Here is a 16461-nt window from a genome sequence, read left to right as displayed (position 1 = left end):
GGGAGGGGAGACTGTCACCCTAAAAGACACCCCTGAAAACCCAGTGGACCCCCACCAAAACCACACCCACCTCCATGGCAGGAAAGCTACTAGTACATAAACAGAGAGCAAAGGAAGCCCAGTCCCTTCTAGCACTGATGATGTTACCTAGTTGGGTCATGAAATGTCTGCAAGAAAACCATCAATCTCAGAGAGCACCAAGGACCCCACAGTTCTCCTCCTCCTCCACCACCACCACCACCTCCTCCTCTTCTTCTTCTTCTCCTTCTCCTTCTCCTCCTCCTCTCTGCAAACCCCTCTCCCTTCTAGCACTGATGATGTTACCTAGTTGGGTCATGAAATGTCTGCAAGAAAACAAGCAAGCTCAGAGAGCACCAGAAACCCCACAGTTCTCCTCCTCCTCCTCCTCCTCCTCCTCCTCCTCCTCCTCCTCCTCCTCCTCTTCACCTTCTCCTCCTCCTCCTCCTCCTCCTCTCCACAAACCCAACTCCCTTCTAGCACTGATGATGTTACCTAGTTGGGCAATGAAACATCTGCAAGAAAATAACCCAGCTCAGAAAGCACCAAGGACCCCACAGCCATCTTTTTCCCCCACCTCCTCCTCCTCCTCCTTTTCTCTTCCTCCTCCTCCTCCTCCTCCTCCTCCTCCTCCTCCTCTCCACAAACATCATTCCCTTCTAACAGAGAACAAATCCCACTCCCTTCTAGCACTGATGATGCTACCTAGATGGGTAATGAAATGTCTGCAAGGAAACCACCAAGCTCAGAGACCACCAAGGACCCCACAGTCCTCCTCCTCTCCATAAACACCATTTCCTTCTAGTTCTGATGATGTTACCTAGCTGGGTCATGAAACGTCTACAAGGAAGCCACCAAGCTCCGAGAGCCCCAAGGACCCCAGCAAAACAAAACAGGCCAGTGAACTCCATTCATCCCTGATGCGATGGCCTTCAGGCATTTCACAGCCACAAAACTAGGCAATCTGTGAGGACCCTGGATTGCCACCCATGTCAGATGACAAGACTCAGGAATGGGCCCATCCCACAGTGCAAAATGACAATTGCCAACACAACAAAAGCGGAGGAGCAAGGATTTTGAAGGGGATCTCCTTACATGTCGCAGGACGAAGAGGTGGAGTCCTCCAGGTGACACTCGCAAGGAAGGCAACGCTTGTGAGGTTGACTGAGATAGTAGCCATCTTCGCACCTGTCACAGGAGGGCCCCGTATAACCTGGGTGGCAGGGACAGTGACCCGTGGTGTTACACTCGCCCAGACTTGTGCTTCCGATGGAGCTGCAGTTACAAAAGACTTCTGCAAGAGGAGTGAAAAGGCAAAGGGAAAAGAAAGCTGACGTTAATGACATGCTGATAGTAAAGAGGAGAATCTTATCTCCCTTTTTTGTCTACAGTTGAGTCCTTGTGGACAACATGCCTTGCCTCAGACACCAATCTGGAGAAGGTAGAATGCTTCCGTTCAGAAAGCCAATACAAAGAACAGCAATTCGATCAAATCTCCCAAGCAGAGGTCTGAATCAAATTAATGAGATGACTTAAAGCAGGGGGTCTTCAAACGTGGCCCTTTTATGACTTGTGGACTTCAACAGCCAGAATTCCTGGCTGAGGAATTCTGGCCGTTGAAGTCCACAAGTCATAAAAGGAGCCTTGGTGGAGCAGTGGGCTAATGCCTCCTTAAGTAACACCAGCTGCCTGCAATCAGTGCAGGTTCGAGTCCCACCAGGCTCAAGGTTGACTCAGCCTTCCATCCTTCCGAGGTAGGTAAAATGAGGACCCAGATTGTTGGGGGCAATTAAGCTGACTTTGTAAAAAATGCCGCTTGGGGCGCCCCCCCGAAAGCCCTAATAAAGCAGGCATATACACAGAATGAAGGCTATTGCTAAGCACATTGGTTTGTGCTTAAATTGTAAGCCGCCCTGAGTCTTCGGAGAAGGGCGGGATATAAATGGGATTAAAATAAAATAAATAAAAAAATAAAAGGGCCAAGTTTGAAGACCCCTGACTTAAAGCGTCAAGATCTGATGTGTATGACCATCAGCCCTATTTTTATTTTCGCAACATACTCTGAGGCTTCGCTTGGTGGCTTTGAACTTCCCATTTCCAATCCAGAAACCACAAGTAGACCACACCTGTTGAGATATAGCACCTCTCCCTAAAGTTAATGTCATCTTTAATGTCTACAGACATACTTGCTTTGAGGCAAGCACCTGCTCTGGCCTAGTTCCTTGGCTGATCTTGGACCTATTGGCATCTCCAAGTTAGAACTCCGACACAAAGTTGTTGGGAAGCTAAAATATTGAGAAGATGAGATAGCAGGACGGATTCTCTAGAATCCCCAAGGTGCTTTTTCAAGAGGCGACTGGACTTTCTTTGTTTTCCTTTGAAGATGTTTCCCTTCTCATCCAAGAAGCTTGTTCAGCTCTCTTCATCCAAGCTTTCTGGGTGAGAAGCGAAACGTCTTCGAAGAAAAACAAGGAAGTCCAGTTGCTTCGTGAAGAAGCATCTTTGGGACAACCATGACCTGGATGACGGAGGATCTCCATAGACATTCAATTCTCTTGAGTCACGTGTTTGGATTGGGATCCAAGACTAGACCAGGAAGACCCACATTACTGGTGACAACATTTCTGCAGCGTCTCAGGTCAATGCGTCAACTGAACCACAGTCCTCCCTACAACATGAGCTTTGAGTTTTAACACACAGAGTTTTCCTATCTCTGTGACAGATGGCCCACTCTGGTTTGCAGTAGGCCACCAACCCAGGTGGAAACAGCATTAGACTCAGCGGCCTTGCAAAAGGTTCCCCACAGGAAAGGTCCTCAGCTAGCTCCCACGTGACTCAGGGCCAGTGGTGGCCTCCAAAGCTTGCCGGAAAGAAGCATCTGAAGCACTTTAGATGATGTGCAGTCAGACTTTCCCTTTTTGGCCTTGCGAGAGGATTATCTGATCCAGTGGGCGCACGTCAGAGGCATGCCTCCAGCCAACTGCCAGGAAGGCGTTGATCCAGCATTATTCAAGAGCACCAGCAAAACTCAGCTTTGGAGGGCTGATCCATGGCAGAATAAAAACAGGTTGATCCATTGATCCCCTCCAATGCCTGCTCAAAAAGAGCCCTCATTGTTTTCCAAAGTTGCACCCGATCAGCAAAAACCAGATAGCAACCATGTCCAAGAATGACACACAGGATGTCCATCAAGAGACCCAATTAGAATAATAATAATAATAATAATAATAATAATAATAATAATAATAATAATAAGAAGAAGAAGAAGAAGAAGAAGAAGAAGAAGAAGAAGAAGAAGAAGAAGAAGAAGAAGAAGAAGAAGAAGAAGAAGAAGAAGAAGAAGTAGTAGTTGGAAGGGACCTTGGAGGTCATCTAGTCCAACCTGCTCAGGCAGGAAACCCTATACCATTGCAGACAAGTGGCTGGCCAGTCTCTTCTTAAAAACTTCCAGTGTTGGAGCATTCACCACTTCTGGAGGCAGGTTGTTCCACTGGTTAATTGTCCTCACTGTCAGGAAGTTTCTCCTTAGTTCCAGGTTGCTTCTCTCCTTGACTAGTTTCCATCCATTGCTTCTTGTCCTGCTTTCAGGTGCTTTGGAGAATAGCTTGACTCCCTTCAAGATTTTTTGCCCGAGACTAAACTAGATCATACCGAGCAACTAGCATTTTTGGTGACACGGTTCACCTTTCTTTGAAAGCGGGAAGATATGATTGTCCCAAAGGGTGCTTCTTCAAGAGTCAACTGGAATGTCTTGTTTTTCTTTGAAGGCATTTTGCTTCTCATCCAAGAAGCTTCTTCAGCTCTGACTGGACGGTGAGGAATGGAAGGATTTACATTCCTTGCAATCGTCTGCTTATTGGCACTCTTTCTGAGAGTCCTTGAGGCCACTTGGAGCTAATAAATCCTTCCACTCCCCACCCTCCAGTCAGAGCTGAAGAAGCTTCTTGGATGAGAAGTGAAACTTCTTCCAAGGAAAAACAAAGGAAGTCCAGTTCCCTCTTGAAAAAGCACCTTTGGGATGACCATCACTTGGATGACTGAGAATCTCCAGAGGTGTGATACGGTTCTCCCAAGAGTTGTCCCTAAGAGTTGTCCCTAAGTGAGTTGTCCTATTCTGGCTTTTTTCTGAGAGGGAAAGGAATCCACCATGAAGGTCCACCTAAAAATCAATCACTTAGGATGCCTGCTTCCTGTGTCCTTTCAGCTGAAATCTCCCTACAACCCAACCACCGGGTTTCCGCATCTTTTTGTTGTTTTTTTCCAACTAGCCAACTAATATATTTATATTTCCCCTTTGTCTCTTTTTAAATCTATCATGTTCATCATTTGAAAATCCCTAAGCAAACCCCAGGACAGGAAAAGCTAGTTATGCAAGTCTGGCTCACTACATGAAGCCAAAATAATATTCTTTGATGCCCTCTGCACAACGCAACACTGGCTGATTCACACCGGCTTTTGGAAAGCCAAAGACAGGGCTTAGATGGGCATCAAAATTCTAATTATGCCCACAGCACCGCAGCCTCAGCATTGACACATGATCTACTAACAGCAACGCCACGTCATTCTTTCTTAGAATAGAATAGAATAGAATAGAATAGAATAGAATAGAATAGAGAATATAGAATAGAATAGAATAGGAATAGAATAGAATAGAATAGAATAGAATAGAATAGAATAATAGAATAGAATAGAATAGAGAATATAGAATAGAATAGAATAGAATAGAATAGAATAGAATAGAATAGAATAGAATAGAATAGAATAGAATAGAATAGAATAGAATAGAATAGAGTAACGGGTCAGGTTTAAATACGGGCAGTCCTCCGCGTACGACTACGGTTGATCACCAAATTTCCGTGGCTCGGCGAGACACCTGTTAGGCTTTGTCGAGCTTTTGCCCCATTTGGCGTCCTTTCCGTGCCACCGTTGCTGAGACCCGTCAAATTAGTAACCCGGTTTTGGCCTCCCCATTGGCTTTGCTGGTCAAAAGGCCGCAAAAAGGGGAAACCGCGTGGAACCAACACACCGTAAACCCGAGCCACTCGCCAATTTTGATCCGGTGGCCGTGGAGGATGCTGCAACGGTCGTAAGTGTGAAAAACGGGTCGTAAGTGCCTTTTTTCCGGCGCCGTCGTCACTTCAAACGGGCACTAAATGAGTGTAAGTCAAGGATTGGCTGCATTTTGCTTGGACGTTCTGTTTGAATTGTGATGTACCGTCAAGAGAAGGTGGACAAGGGAAGGACTGAGCCGGGGGGGGCGCCCCCCCAAAAAGGAAATAAATGGCTCTATAGGAATAGAATAGAATAGAATAGAATAGAATAGAATAGAATAGAATAGAATAGAATAGAATAGAATAGAAGTTGAAAGGAATAGAATAGAATAGAATAGAATAGAATAGAATAGAATAGAATAGAATAGAATAGAATAGAATAGAATAGAATAGAATAGAATAGAATAGAATAGAATAGAATAGAATAGAATAGAATAGAATTTGAAAGGAATAGAATAGAATAGAATAGAATAGAATAGAATAGAATAGAATAGAATAGAATAGAATAGAATAGAATAGAATAGAATAGAATAGAATTAGAGTAGAGTAGAGTAGAGTAGGCTGGGCTGGGCTGGGCTGGACTAGACTAGACTAGACTAGACTAGAATCTGGAAGGGGCCTTGGAGGTCTTCTAGTCCAGTCCTCCGCTTAAGCAGAAGAAGCTATACCATCTCAGACAAGTGACTGTCTAGCCTCTTCTTAAAAGCCTCCAGCGATGGAGTGCCCACAGCTAATCGTCCTCCCTGTTAGGAAGTTTCTCCTTAATTCCAGGTTGCTTCTCTCCTTGATTAGTTTCCATCCATTGTTTCTTGTCCTGCCTTCTGGTGCTTTGGAGAATAAATTGATCCCCCTCCTCTTTGTTGTGGCAGCCCCTCAAACACTGGAATCCTGCTATCCTGTCCCCCCCCCTTCCCCAGTCCTTCATTTCTTTCGACTGGCCATTCCCAAATCCTGCAGCCTTTCTTCATAGGTTTTAGTCTCCGGGCCTTTTTATCATCTTAGTTGCTTTTCTTTGTACTTTTTCCAAAGTACAACAATCCTTCATTGTCGCATCGGGAGGACACAAGCCACGTCAACTTTGCAAGGTGAAATAACTGGTTTTGCCCGCTTCCACTCAGACGCGTCTGCCGAGAAAATAAACGTTTGGCATCCATTGGGTGGAACAGAAGACTGCTGATCTTGTAAAGGCCTTGCAAACGTGTCTCTTTCCCCCAAACGCTGGATCAGAACTTTGAACAATCCCCGTTTATAAAGTTTAAGTACATTTTTTCCAGTTTTTTTCCTTTTCATCCTCACCTTCTCCTCCTGAGATGTAAGTAGCCATGACAGGCTTGGTTGTCTTCCTGCAATTGTGGCTTCCTTTTCTTTCTCTGCCCCCCCCCCCCCGCCTCCCCCTAAGGAGCTCATTTTTACTATTATGTGGGGGTTTTTTCCCCTGCTCTTGGCAAAAAAAAAAAAGACAAGTGTTGAAAAGGTGAGGCAGGGGAGGGGGGACCCCACAAATCAGACTGACACCAAAGGGAATTTACAAATGTCAGAATGTGTTGGGTTGTCAAGCAGTCACAAACACGTACCCAAACAAAAAAAAAATCAAGGCTGAAGAAGGCAAGAGACAAAGGGTGGAGAAGAAAATGCCCAGAAAACATACTTCAGATCAGAGCAAACACGCACGGGGGGGGGGAAGAGAGAGAGACACACATCTGGCAGTTATTTGCAGTGGTGAGCCTCGAGTGGCAGAAAATTAAAGCCAACTACAGCTAGTACTTGGGGGCGACCAACTCAGACTTCGAGTAAAATGGTGGTTTCATTTTAAAAAAAAAAGGCATTGACAGCCTTAGCTGACTGAAGTTTCCAAGTCCTTTCTCTGGCTGATAGAATAGAATAGAATAGAATAGAATAGAATAGAATAGAATAGAATAGAATAGAATAGAATAGAATAGAATAGAATAGAATAGAATAGAATAGAATAGAATAGAATAGAATAGAAGAATGAAATAATTAGAATAGAATAGAATAGAATAGAATAGAATAGAATAGAATAGAATAGAATAGAATAGAATAGAATAGAATAGAATAGAATAGAATAGAATAGAATAGAAGAATAGAATAGAATAGAATAGAATAAGGAATAGATTGTAGAATAGAATAGAATAGAATAGAATAGAATAGAATAGAATAGAATAGAATAGAATAGAATAGAATAGAATAGAATAGAATAGAATAGAATAGAAGTAGGGTAGGGTAGGGTAGGGTAGGGTAGGGTAGGGTAGGGTAGGGTAGGCAGGGCTAGAATAGAATAGAATAGAATAGAATAGAATAGAATAGAATAGAATAGAATAGAATAGAAGAATGAAATAATTAGAATAGAATATAATAGAATAGAATAGAATAGAATAGAATAGAATAGAATAGAATAGAATAGAATAGAATAGAATAGAATAGAATAGAATAGAATAGAATAGAAGAATAGAATAGAATAGAATAGAATAGAATAAGGAATAGATTGTAGAATAGAATAGAATAGAATAGAATAGAATAGAATAGAATAGAATAGAATAGAATAGAATAGAATAGAATAGAATAGAAGTAGGGTAGGGTAGGGTAGGGTAGGGTAGGGTAGGGTAGGGTAGGGTAGGCAGGGCTAGAATAGAATAGAATAGAATAGAATAGAATAGAATAGAATAGAATAGAATAGAATAGAATAGAATAGAATAGAATAGAATAGAATAGAATAGAATAGAATAGAATCTGGAAGGGGCCTTGGAGGTATTCTAGTCCAGTCCTCCGCTTAAGCAGAAGAAGCTATACCATCTCAGACAAGTGACTGTCTAGCCTCTTCTTAAAAGCCTCCAGCGATGGAGTGCCCACAGCTAATCGTCCTCACTGTTAGGAAGTTTCTCCAGGTTGCTTCTCTCCTTGATTAGTTTCCATCCATTGTTTCTTGTCCTGCCTTCGGGTGCTTTGGAGAATAAAATGGTGGTTTCATTTTAAAAAAAAGGCATTGACAGCCTTAGCTGACTGAAGTTTCCAAGTCCTTTCTCTGGCGGATTTTCTTATCAGAAAATGTCCTTTTTTAAAAAAAAAACAATTCCCACCGTTTGTTCTACACATTAAAGGAGTTTTGAGCGCTAACAGCTGCTACAGACCGGTTCAGATTGTCCAGAGATGCTATCCCCTTGCGGGAATTCACTAAGGCAGAAGCTTGTCCACCCCAAGGATAAAACACCCCAGACACAAACTATGCAACGTGGTGTGTGCAGTACAACGCAGTGAGACACCTGCAGATCCGTACCTTGGGGAAACAAAACGACCACTTTGCAAATGCAGGGCACACCGTAGGAGAACAAACCCATCAGGAGAAGATTCCGCCGTCCATCTGCATTTCAAAGACAAAGGCCGCTCTTTCGAAGACAGCAAGGTCCACATTTTGGATGGAGAGGACCGCTGGTTTGAAAGAGGGGTCAAAGAGGCCATCTAGGACAAAACTGTACGGCCCTCTCTCAACAGGGGGGTGGAATACAACATCATCTATCTCCACTCTACAACATGGTCCTTTCTGCAGTTCCAAGAAGGCTCCACACCCATTTGCACCGCTCAGGTGACCCTGAGGACACAGATAAACCTCCAAGTGGCCTCAACGACTTTCTAAAACAATGCAAATGACCAGCGGTCCGCAAGAGGTATAAGGGAATACAACATCATCTATCTCCACTCTACAACATGGTCCTTTCTGCAGTTCCAAGAAGGCTCCACACCCATTTGCACCGCTCAGGTGACCCTGAGGACACAGATAAACCTCCAAGTGGCCTCAACGACTTTCTAAAACAATGCAAATGACCAGCGGTCCGCAAGAGGTATAAGGGAATACAACATCATCTATCTCCACTCTACAACATGGTCCTTTCTGCAGTTCCAAGAAGGCTCCACACCCATTTGCACCGCTCAGGTGACCCTGAGGACACAGATAAACCTCCAAGTGGCCTCAACGACTCTCTAAAAGAATGCAAATGACCAGCGGTCCGCAAGGAGTATAAATCCTTCCAGTTGGAGCTGAAGAAGCTTCTTGGATGAGAAGCAAAAAGTCTTCAAAGGAAAAACAAGCAAGTCCAGTTTGCTTCGTGAAAAAGCACTTGGGCAGGGATCTGCATTTCCTAGGTTGTCCCAAAGATGCTTTTCCAAACGGCAACTGGGCTTTCTTGGGTGGGGGGTTAACTATGTCCCCGCCATCAAAGTGTAGAGCTTTCTTTCATCCAAAGGGTAGAGTTGGCCCTTCTTCAGAAGCAGAGAAGAAGGCTTGGCTCGTCCCTTCTCTCCTGGCATCCAGAACTAGCGTTTGCAGTCAGGAGACTCGCCATCTTTTGTCTCTGTTCCCAGGAAAACTCAACTTCTTCCCAGAAGTTGGAATTCTTCATTTCATGTTCATATTAACCTTGGGAAGAAATTAGGTTGAGTTGTAGCAAGAGATGAAGGTCATCTAGCAAAGCTTCAGGGCTGGGGGGGGGAGAGACACACACAGAGAGATCCTAGTCTCCAAGCGAAAACAAGTCAAAACTTGCTGAAACTTGTACCCGACCTAAGATTTCTTATCTCTGCCCCTACATAAAAGATTGGGTACCACGTTCCATCTCCGAAAATACAACAGACCACAGCTGGGTCTCCACGCCTCGATTCTCTCTCGTCTTATTATGCTCAGATGCATCTAGCTGGACTCCACCAGTGATCCCCGTATAGAACAGATCTTGAGAAGCAAGAAGCTGGTGAACGCAAGCCAACGAACTTCTGCCTTCAACATATGGCCGTTGAACTTCACTCATCCATTGGCGAGATCAGGGAAAAAGCTCATCTTTTTCCCGGTGCTGGGGAATTCTGGGAGTTAGAATGAATGATGAGAGGTTGAGGCACCTGGCTGTAGACCAACTACAAAGAGTGGATAATTTTAGATCAACCATCTCGGCTCCAGAGCTTTTTCCAGATCTGTCGGACAAACTGGCCTAACCTCCTTAATCGTCAAGGGCAATTATTATTATTATTTTAATACTTTGCTCATCCTTTTTCATCAAACAGGTGAAAGAGAGGGTCCCCGTTGATGGCAGAAGTTCAGGAAAGAACTTCCCATTGGAAAAAGCATTAAAGTGACGAGGAGAAAAAAAATAAGGAGACACTCCTAAACCATTTGGGTTCTAGGCAACATCCCGCCCTTGGCGTTCTTTCCAAAACTCTTTAAGATTAAAAGGGTGTGCGTTCGGGTTTATCTCTTTATCGAGCGCGCTCAGTTTAATATTTCAACAAAGGGCTCCAGGGAAGGAGGACGGCTGTGTTGTCATAGCATGGTGATCAAAAGTTGCCCGAATGAATCAAAGCCGACAGACTTGTTGGCTTGTCCCACTTACTTTCCCCCCCCCACTTTCCTCTAATATCTCCTGTTTCTTCCCCGGAGCCATTTCTTCTATTTATAGACTAGTTCTACCCAGTAGTTCTAAGCTGTTTTGATGTGGTTTTTCTCCAAAGCATTGAATGCCTTCACCTTCAGATTTTCTTTAGGAGTAGCTGAGATATTTAATGTTGACTTGGGGGTGTGTGTAACCTCCTCATCTTGGCCTTCCCCCTGCCCAGTTTATTTTTTTTAAAAACATAGGCTATTAATCCAGAACCATGGGTGGGGGGGAAGAACTTAAACTACATATCATGCAAGCTTTTTTATACATGCATGCACACACACACACACACACACACACAGAGAGAGAGAGAGAGAGAGAGAGAGAGAGAGAGAGAGAGAGAGAGAGAGAGAGAGAGAGAGGAACTGAGTCGTGTGGGATCAAGGTCCAGCTGAAACAAGAGAAGCTTTGAGTTCAGAGGCATCTGATGAGTAGGTGGGGAGGGTGGTGGAAACAACACAATTTGCCCAAATGAATGGTTAGGAATTGCTCTGTCTGGAATCTTCTGCATGCAGGCACTGCATTCTTGATCTAAATTGGAATCTGGCTTGCAAACAAGTGTTGACTTAAGCCTTGGGTTGAAATTCTGTTTAAATGGACAACTTTTCCACTCCTCATTTCCCCTTCCTTGCGTTAATCAGTTCCCTGGTGCAAAAATGTGCCTGTCACAGTCAACAACGTTTCAACTTTTCCACAGCCTCCCCCCCCCCCGGTCCCTTTAGATCTGATTTCAAATCATCGCTCTGGAGTGCACAGAAGCATGAATGCAGCCCAGTGGTGGGATTCAGCCAGTTCGCCCCACTTCAGCAGAACCAGTAGCTAATGTTTTGTTGCCCAGGCCCAGAATGGACCTCCGGAAGTGGCATCCACAGAGAACCGGTTGTTCACATCTTTGAATCCCACCACTGATGCAGCCCTAGCTCTTTAAAGCAGCTGCATCTTTCTTGGGATTGTGACAGAGGTTCCAGATTCTGAACTATAAATGGTGGCCACAGAGCAGGCTTTGACACACACATTTGGACACACCGTTCAGAACCTGCATCTCCATGATAATCCCAAAAATGGTGCAGCTGCTTTAAAGAGCTGCAGACCAGGATTGCATTCATGCTCCTGTGCACTCCAGAGCAACAGTTGGAGATCAGATCCAAATGGCACCACATTTCCTGTGATTTTCAGAAATAACTAAGACCCACCAGCCCTTCTGGCTGAAGATCATGGGAGCTGTCATGCAAGCATCTGAAAAACACAGGGTTGGGGTTGACTGGTGTATATGAAGGCTGGTAGAGAACAAACAAGAACCTTGTTTGAAGGACTTGTTATGAAGAACAGTTGCAGGATTTGAGTTTGGCTAGTGTATAGAAAAGAAGGACTAGGGGTGACATGATAGCAGCGTTCCAGTATTTGAGGGGCTGCCACAAAGAGGAGGGGGGCCAACGTATTCTCCAAAGCACCAGAGGGCAGGACAAGAAGCGATGGATGGAAACTGATCAAGGAGAGAAGCAACCTGGAACTAAGGTGAAACTTCCTAACAGTGAGGACAATTAACCAGCGGAACAGCTTGCCACCAGAAATTGTGAGTGGTCCAACACTGGAAGTATTTAAGAAGAGATTGGAGAACCATTTGTCTGAAATAGTATAGGGTTGCCTGCTAGAGCAGGGGGCTGGACTAGAAGACCTCCAAGGTCCCTTCCAGCTCTATTCTGATTGATGCTTTAGGGAGGAAAGAGGATAATCAAAGCATCCAAGAAAGTTAACTTCCAAAATAGAACCAGCATGCCTGGACTCAAGAGGGAACATCTTAAATCATTAACTATTGATTATGAAAGCTGCTAATTTTAACCTTGCATGCCTTAAAAGACAAGCCTGTGCATGAGAAGTCAAGGCAGTTCGTGGAAATGGCCTCAAGAATCCAGAAATGTCTGTTTCAATTAGCTGAGAGAGGCACTGCTGCGTGTAAAAGCTGCAGCAAGAACTTCTTCTAGCAAAATCGCATACGGAAGAAAGCCCTCCTTGCTGATTTGCTCCGTTCGGTAATATTTATCAGGATGGGAAAAATCAATATCCGCCTAAGCCAAGGTCCTTGGGAAGGACTCGAAAGGTGGACGAAAATGCCAGGTTCAGTCCGAACTTCTGCTAGACATCTGTCTGGACTGTGCAATGAACCACCATCAAAATAATAATCTGAAAATCGAAGTTGAAAGAGGATGGCCCGAACCAACCACGGTGGTTCCCGTGATTATCTGTACTCCGGGGATCATTTACTTCCAAAATCTTGGATGGCGCTTAAACAAAATCTGGGCATTGACAAACATTCCTGTCGGTCAATTGCAAGAGGCCACTTTGCTTGAATCTGCACATACGTGACATTTTAGGCTGTTGGGAAGAACTTGATGTGTACGAAGACCGGCGCCAGCTACAATACTAATCTCTGGGACTTCACATTGTTGATAATATTAAAAAAAAAAGTTAGTCTAGTTAAGGGTTTGAAATGGATAAAAAGATTCGGTTCAGATTGGTAGACCCACAAAGTACTTTTTTTAAATGTAAAAATGTGTGGGTCACATCTGTAGTTCACAATCTTCATCTCTTTCGCCATCCCAGGAAAGAGGCGGCTGCTTTAAAGAGCTGCATTCGTGCTTCTGGGCGCTCCCGAGCGACGGTTTGAAATCAGATCTAAAGAGCTGCACAATCCATAGTTCAGGCCTAACCAGCCGCCGGCTGGAGTAATGGGAGTTGTAGTCCCAGACTTCTGAAAGTCACAGGTTGGGGTTGACTGTTATACACGAAACCCGATAAAAGAACAAAGGAAGGAAAACCATCACAGGCCGGAAAATGTTGTTTGAGGAGGAATCAGGAGCCACCATGTTATGACCGTCACCAGATTCAATTCTGTGATCTGATTTTTCTTGGATGCTCTTGGCGGCTCCATCCAAGGTTGATGGAGACATCCAAGGTTGGGCTGGGACTCCATTGTGCCATTCGGCCTCGGTCCAAGGTCCACTCAGTTGGGTGGGGTTGGGTTTTCCTTTAACTGGCTGATAAATACGCCCTCACCACGCATTGTAAGCGAGCAATTGTGCGTACAGTCACAACAATGAGAAGTTCTACATTGTGTGAAAATAAATCAGGAGGGCGGAAGAGACACTAATCAGCTTTTATTGTTTTTTGGGGGGGAGGGAGAGGAAAGGCAGAGCAAAATCTATCACACGCGCAGAGATCACAGCGCTAGAAGGTAAGTCAATGAAACATGGCTCATTCACCCAGGCAGCATGATATGTTTTTTCCTAAAATCGCAACCAAAACACACACACACACCATGATGTTATCAGTTAACATCAGGGAGCAAAAAGAAACTCGGAGTTAAAAAGGAGAAGTGTGGGGTGGGGGGGGGAGAATAACTGGTTAAGGAAGATTAACCAGTCAAGCAGGCAAGAGGTCAACTGGACTGATAGTGAAGTGGTATGCAAGAAGATATTTTGAAGGCCTTCAAGGTGAGCATGAAGAAGAGGTAGTTTTTAAGAAGAGACTGGACAACCGTTTGTCTGAAATGGGATAGGGTTTCCTGCCTAAGCAGGGGGAAGGTGGACTAGAAGACCTCCAAGGTCCCTTCCAACTCTGCTATTCTATTCTATTCTATTCTATTCTATTCTATTCTATTCTATTCTATTCTATTCTATTCTATTCTAATTCTGTTCCATTCTATTCTTCATTCCTCTATTCTATACTATTCTATTCTATTCTATTCTACATTCCCTTCTATATTCCATTCCATTCCATTCCCTATTTTATTCTATTTTATTCTATTCTATTCTATTCTATTCTATTCTATTCTATTCTATTCTATTCTATTCCATTCTCTATTCTATTCTATTCTACTCTACTCTACTCTACTCTACTCTACTCTACTCTATTCTATTCTATTCCATTCCATTCTCTATTCTATTCTATTCTATTCTACTCTACTCTACTCTACTCTACTCTACTCTACTCTATTCTATTCTATTCTATTCCATTCCATTCTCTATTCTATTCTATTCTATTCTATTCTATTCTACTCTACTCTACTCTACTCTACTCTACTCTATTCTATTCCATTCCATTCTCTATTCTATTCTATTCTATTCTATTCTATTCTACTCTACTCTACTCTACTCTACTCTACTCTACTCTACTCTACTCTACTCTATTCTATTCTATTCTATTCTATTCTCCATACTCTACTCTACCCTACCCTACTCCATTCCATTTCCTGGAACAGAAAAGGCACGGGAATAAGACTAGGAAGTGGCAAACCCACCTCTGTCTTGAGACCCCATCCTCAATTACAGTGACCGAAAGAAGCCACAGCTTTGGTTTGCACATCTAGCATAGCTTCCCACCAGCCACCTGCAGCACCAACCCTGAAAATTCTGAAGATTCAAGATCCCATAGACCACAGGTCTGCAACCCGCAGCTCCGGAGCCGCATGCAGCTCTTTCAGCCGTCTCCTGCAGCTCCCAGTCCTCTGCCATGTGCAGTCCAAAAAAAAAAGTGGGACTAAAAAAGTTCAGCCAATCAATTCAAATACGCAGGGTAGGTGCATATCTCACCTTGGCTCCACTCTTCAGTCAAACCCTGTTCTGCGCATGTGCGCATGTACATGCATGCGCACACATTTTTTGCGGCTCCCAGTTTTTCCTTTTGTGAGGGAACCAGTTCCGAGTGGCTCTTTCACTGTTTCAGGTTGCTGACCCCTGCCATAGAGCATCCAGACTGGGAGAACGTGAGGTAAAATGTGTTTTGCACATTCCTCTTTCTTCTATTCGGATGCCTCCACAGTATGGCCCTACCTTCTGAAGTCAGAGAAGCTTCAGTGACTCCCACCAAACAAAGATTGCAAAATGCCAATGGTTGTGCCTGTTCCCAAATGCACAATTCCACCCGCCGAGGATGAGCTCCTGAGCACGCAAGACTTCACTCGGCGGTTTCCTATTTAAGGTTGTTGGGTTTTTTTCTCCCACAGGGAACCAATTGTTGTAAACCTTGGGATTTTTACGAAGCGCCGGCGATTCCCCGGCTGGCCAGGCACAACCGTCCCTTTTAAAAATTGCAGAGTGTAGACTTAGCATTGTAGGATAAATAGCATCGCCTTCTGGAATGTTTTGCTACACAAGAGACCATTTTTGCCCTGGCGCAAGGGAGTAGTTGACAGATAGCATCTCTGCCTCCCTTTTTGAGCAAATCTATTTTTAATAGCACTGAGATGAAAGGTGAAGGAGTGGGACGGGAATTCCTGAGCGGGAATTTTTCCGACCCACCACAACCTTCCAGTCTTGGAATTTGCAGGAGCTATCAAACGAGGAAGGAGGTTTTGAAACATTCAGCTGAGATGCACCTTCGCAACCAACTGGAAACTTCCGTTCCAGGATCCTGTTCCAACCTAAGTCTTAATTGAGGGGCTGCCCCAAAGAAGAGGGGGGGGGGTCAACCTCTTCTCCAAAGCACCTGATCGCAGGTCAAGAAGTAATGGATGAAAACTAATCCAGGAGAGAAGCAACCTAGAATTAGGGAGGAATTTCCTGACAGTGAGAACAATTAACCAGTGGAACCACCTGCCTCCAGAAGTTGTGAATGCTGCAACACTGGAGGTTTTTAAGAAGAGACTGGACAGCCATTTGTCTGAAACAGCAGGGGGCTGGACTAGACGACCTCCAAGGTCCCTTCCATCTATTCTATTCTATTCTATTCTATTCTATTCTATTCTATTCTATTCTATTCTATTCTATTCTATTATTATATTATATTATTATATTATATTATATTATATTATATTATATTATATTATATTATATTATATTATATTATATTATATTATATTATATTATATTATATTATATTATATTATATTATATTATATTATATTATATATTCTATTCTTATTTTATTCTGTTCTATTCTATTTCCTAACAATGAGAACA

At 43.7% G+C, this 16461-nt stretch overlaps 1 protein-coding gene across 1 annotated transcript in view; it reads right to left on the bottom strand.

Annotated features, from left to right (window-relative positions):
* MEGF9 (multiple EGF like domains 9) overlaps positions 1 to 6393 on the bottom strand; it is a gene marked incomplete at its 5' end in the record, with an annotated part of 19785 nt that extends 13392 nt beyond the window's left edge. Inside the window, 2 exons of the mRNA XM_083374872.1 lie at positions 1114 to 1312; positions 6366 to 6393. Coding sequence (XP_083230998.1) covers positions 1114 to 1312; positions 6366 to 6393 — 227 coding nt within the window. The remainder of the gene's footprint in view (positions 1 to 1113; positions 1313 to 6365) is intronic.
* Positions 6394 to 16461: the final 10068 nt, after the last annotated feature.

This window comes from Vipera ursinii, assembly GCF_947247035.1.
Source record: "Vipera ursinii genome assembly, chromosome: 16".
Classification (NCBI taxonomy): domain Eukaryota; kingdom Metazoa; phylum Chordata; class Lepidosauria; order Squamata; family Viperidae; genus Vipera; species Vipera ursinii.
The sequence above is the reverse complement of the archived record's forward strand: the minus strand, read 5'-3'. Positions and strand labels throughout refer to the sequence as shown.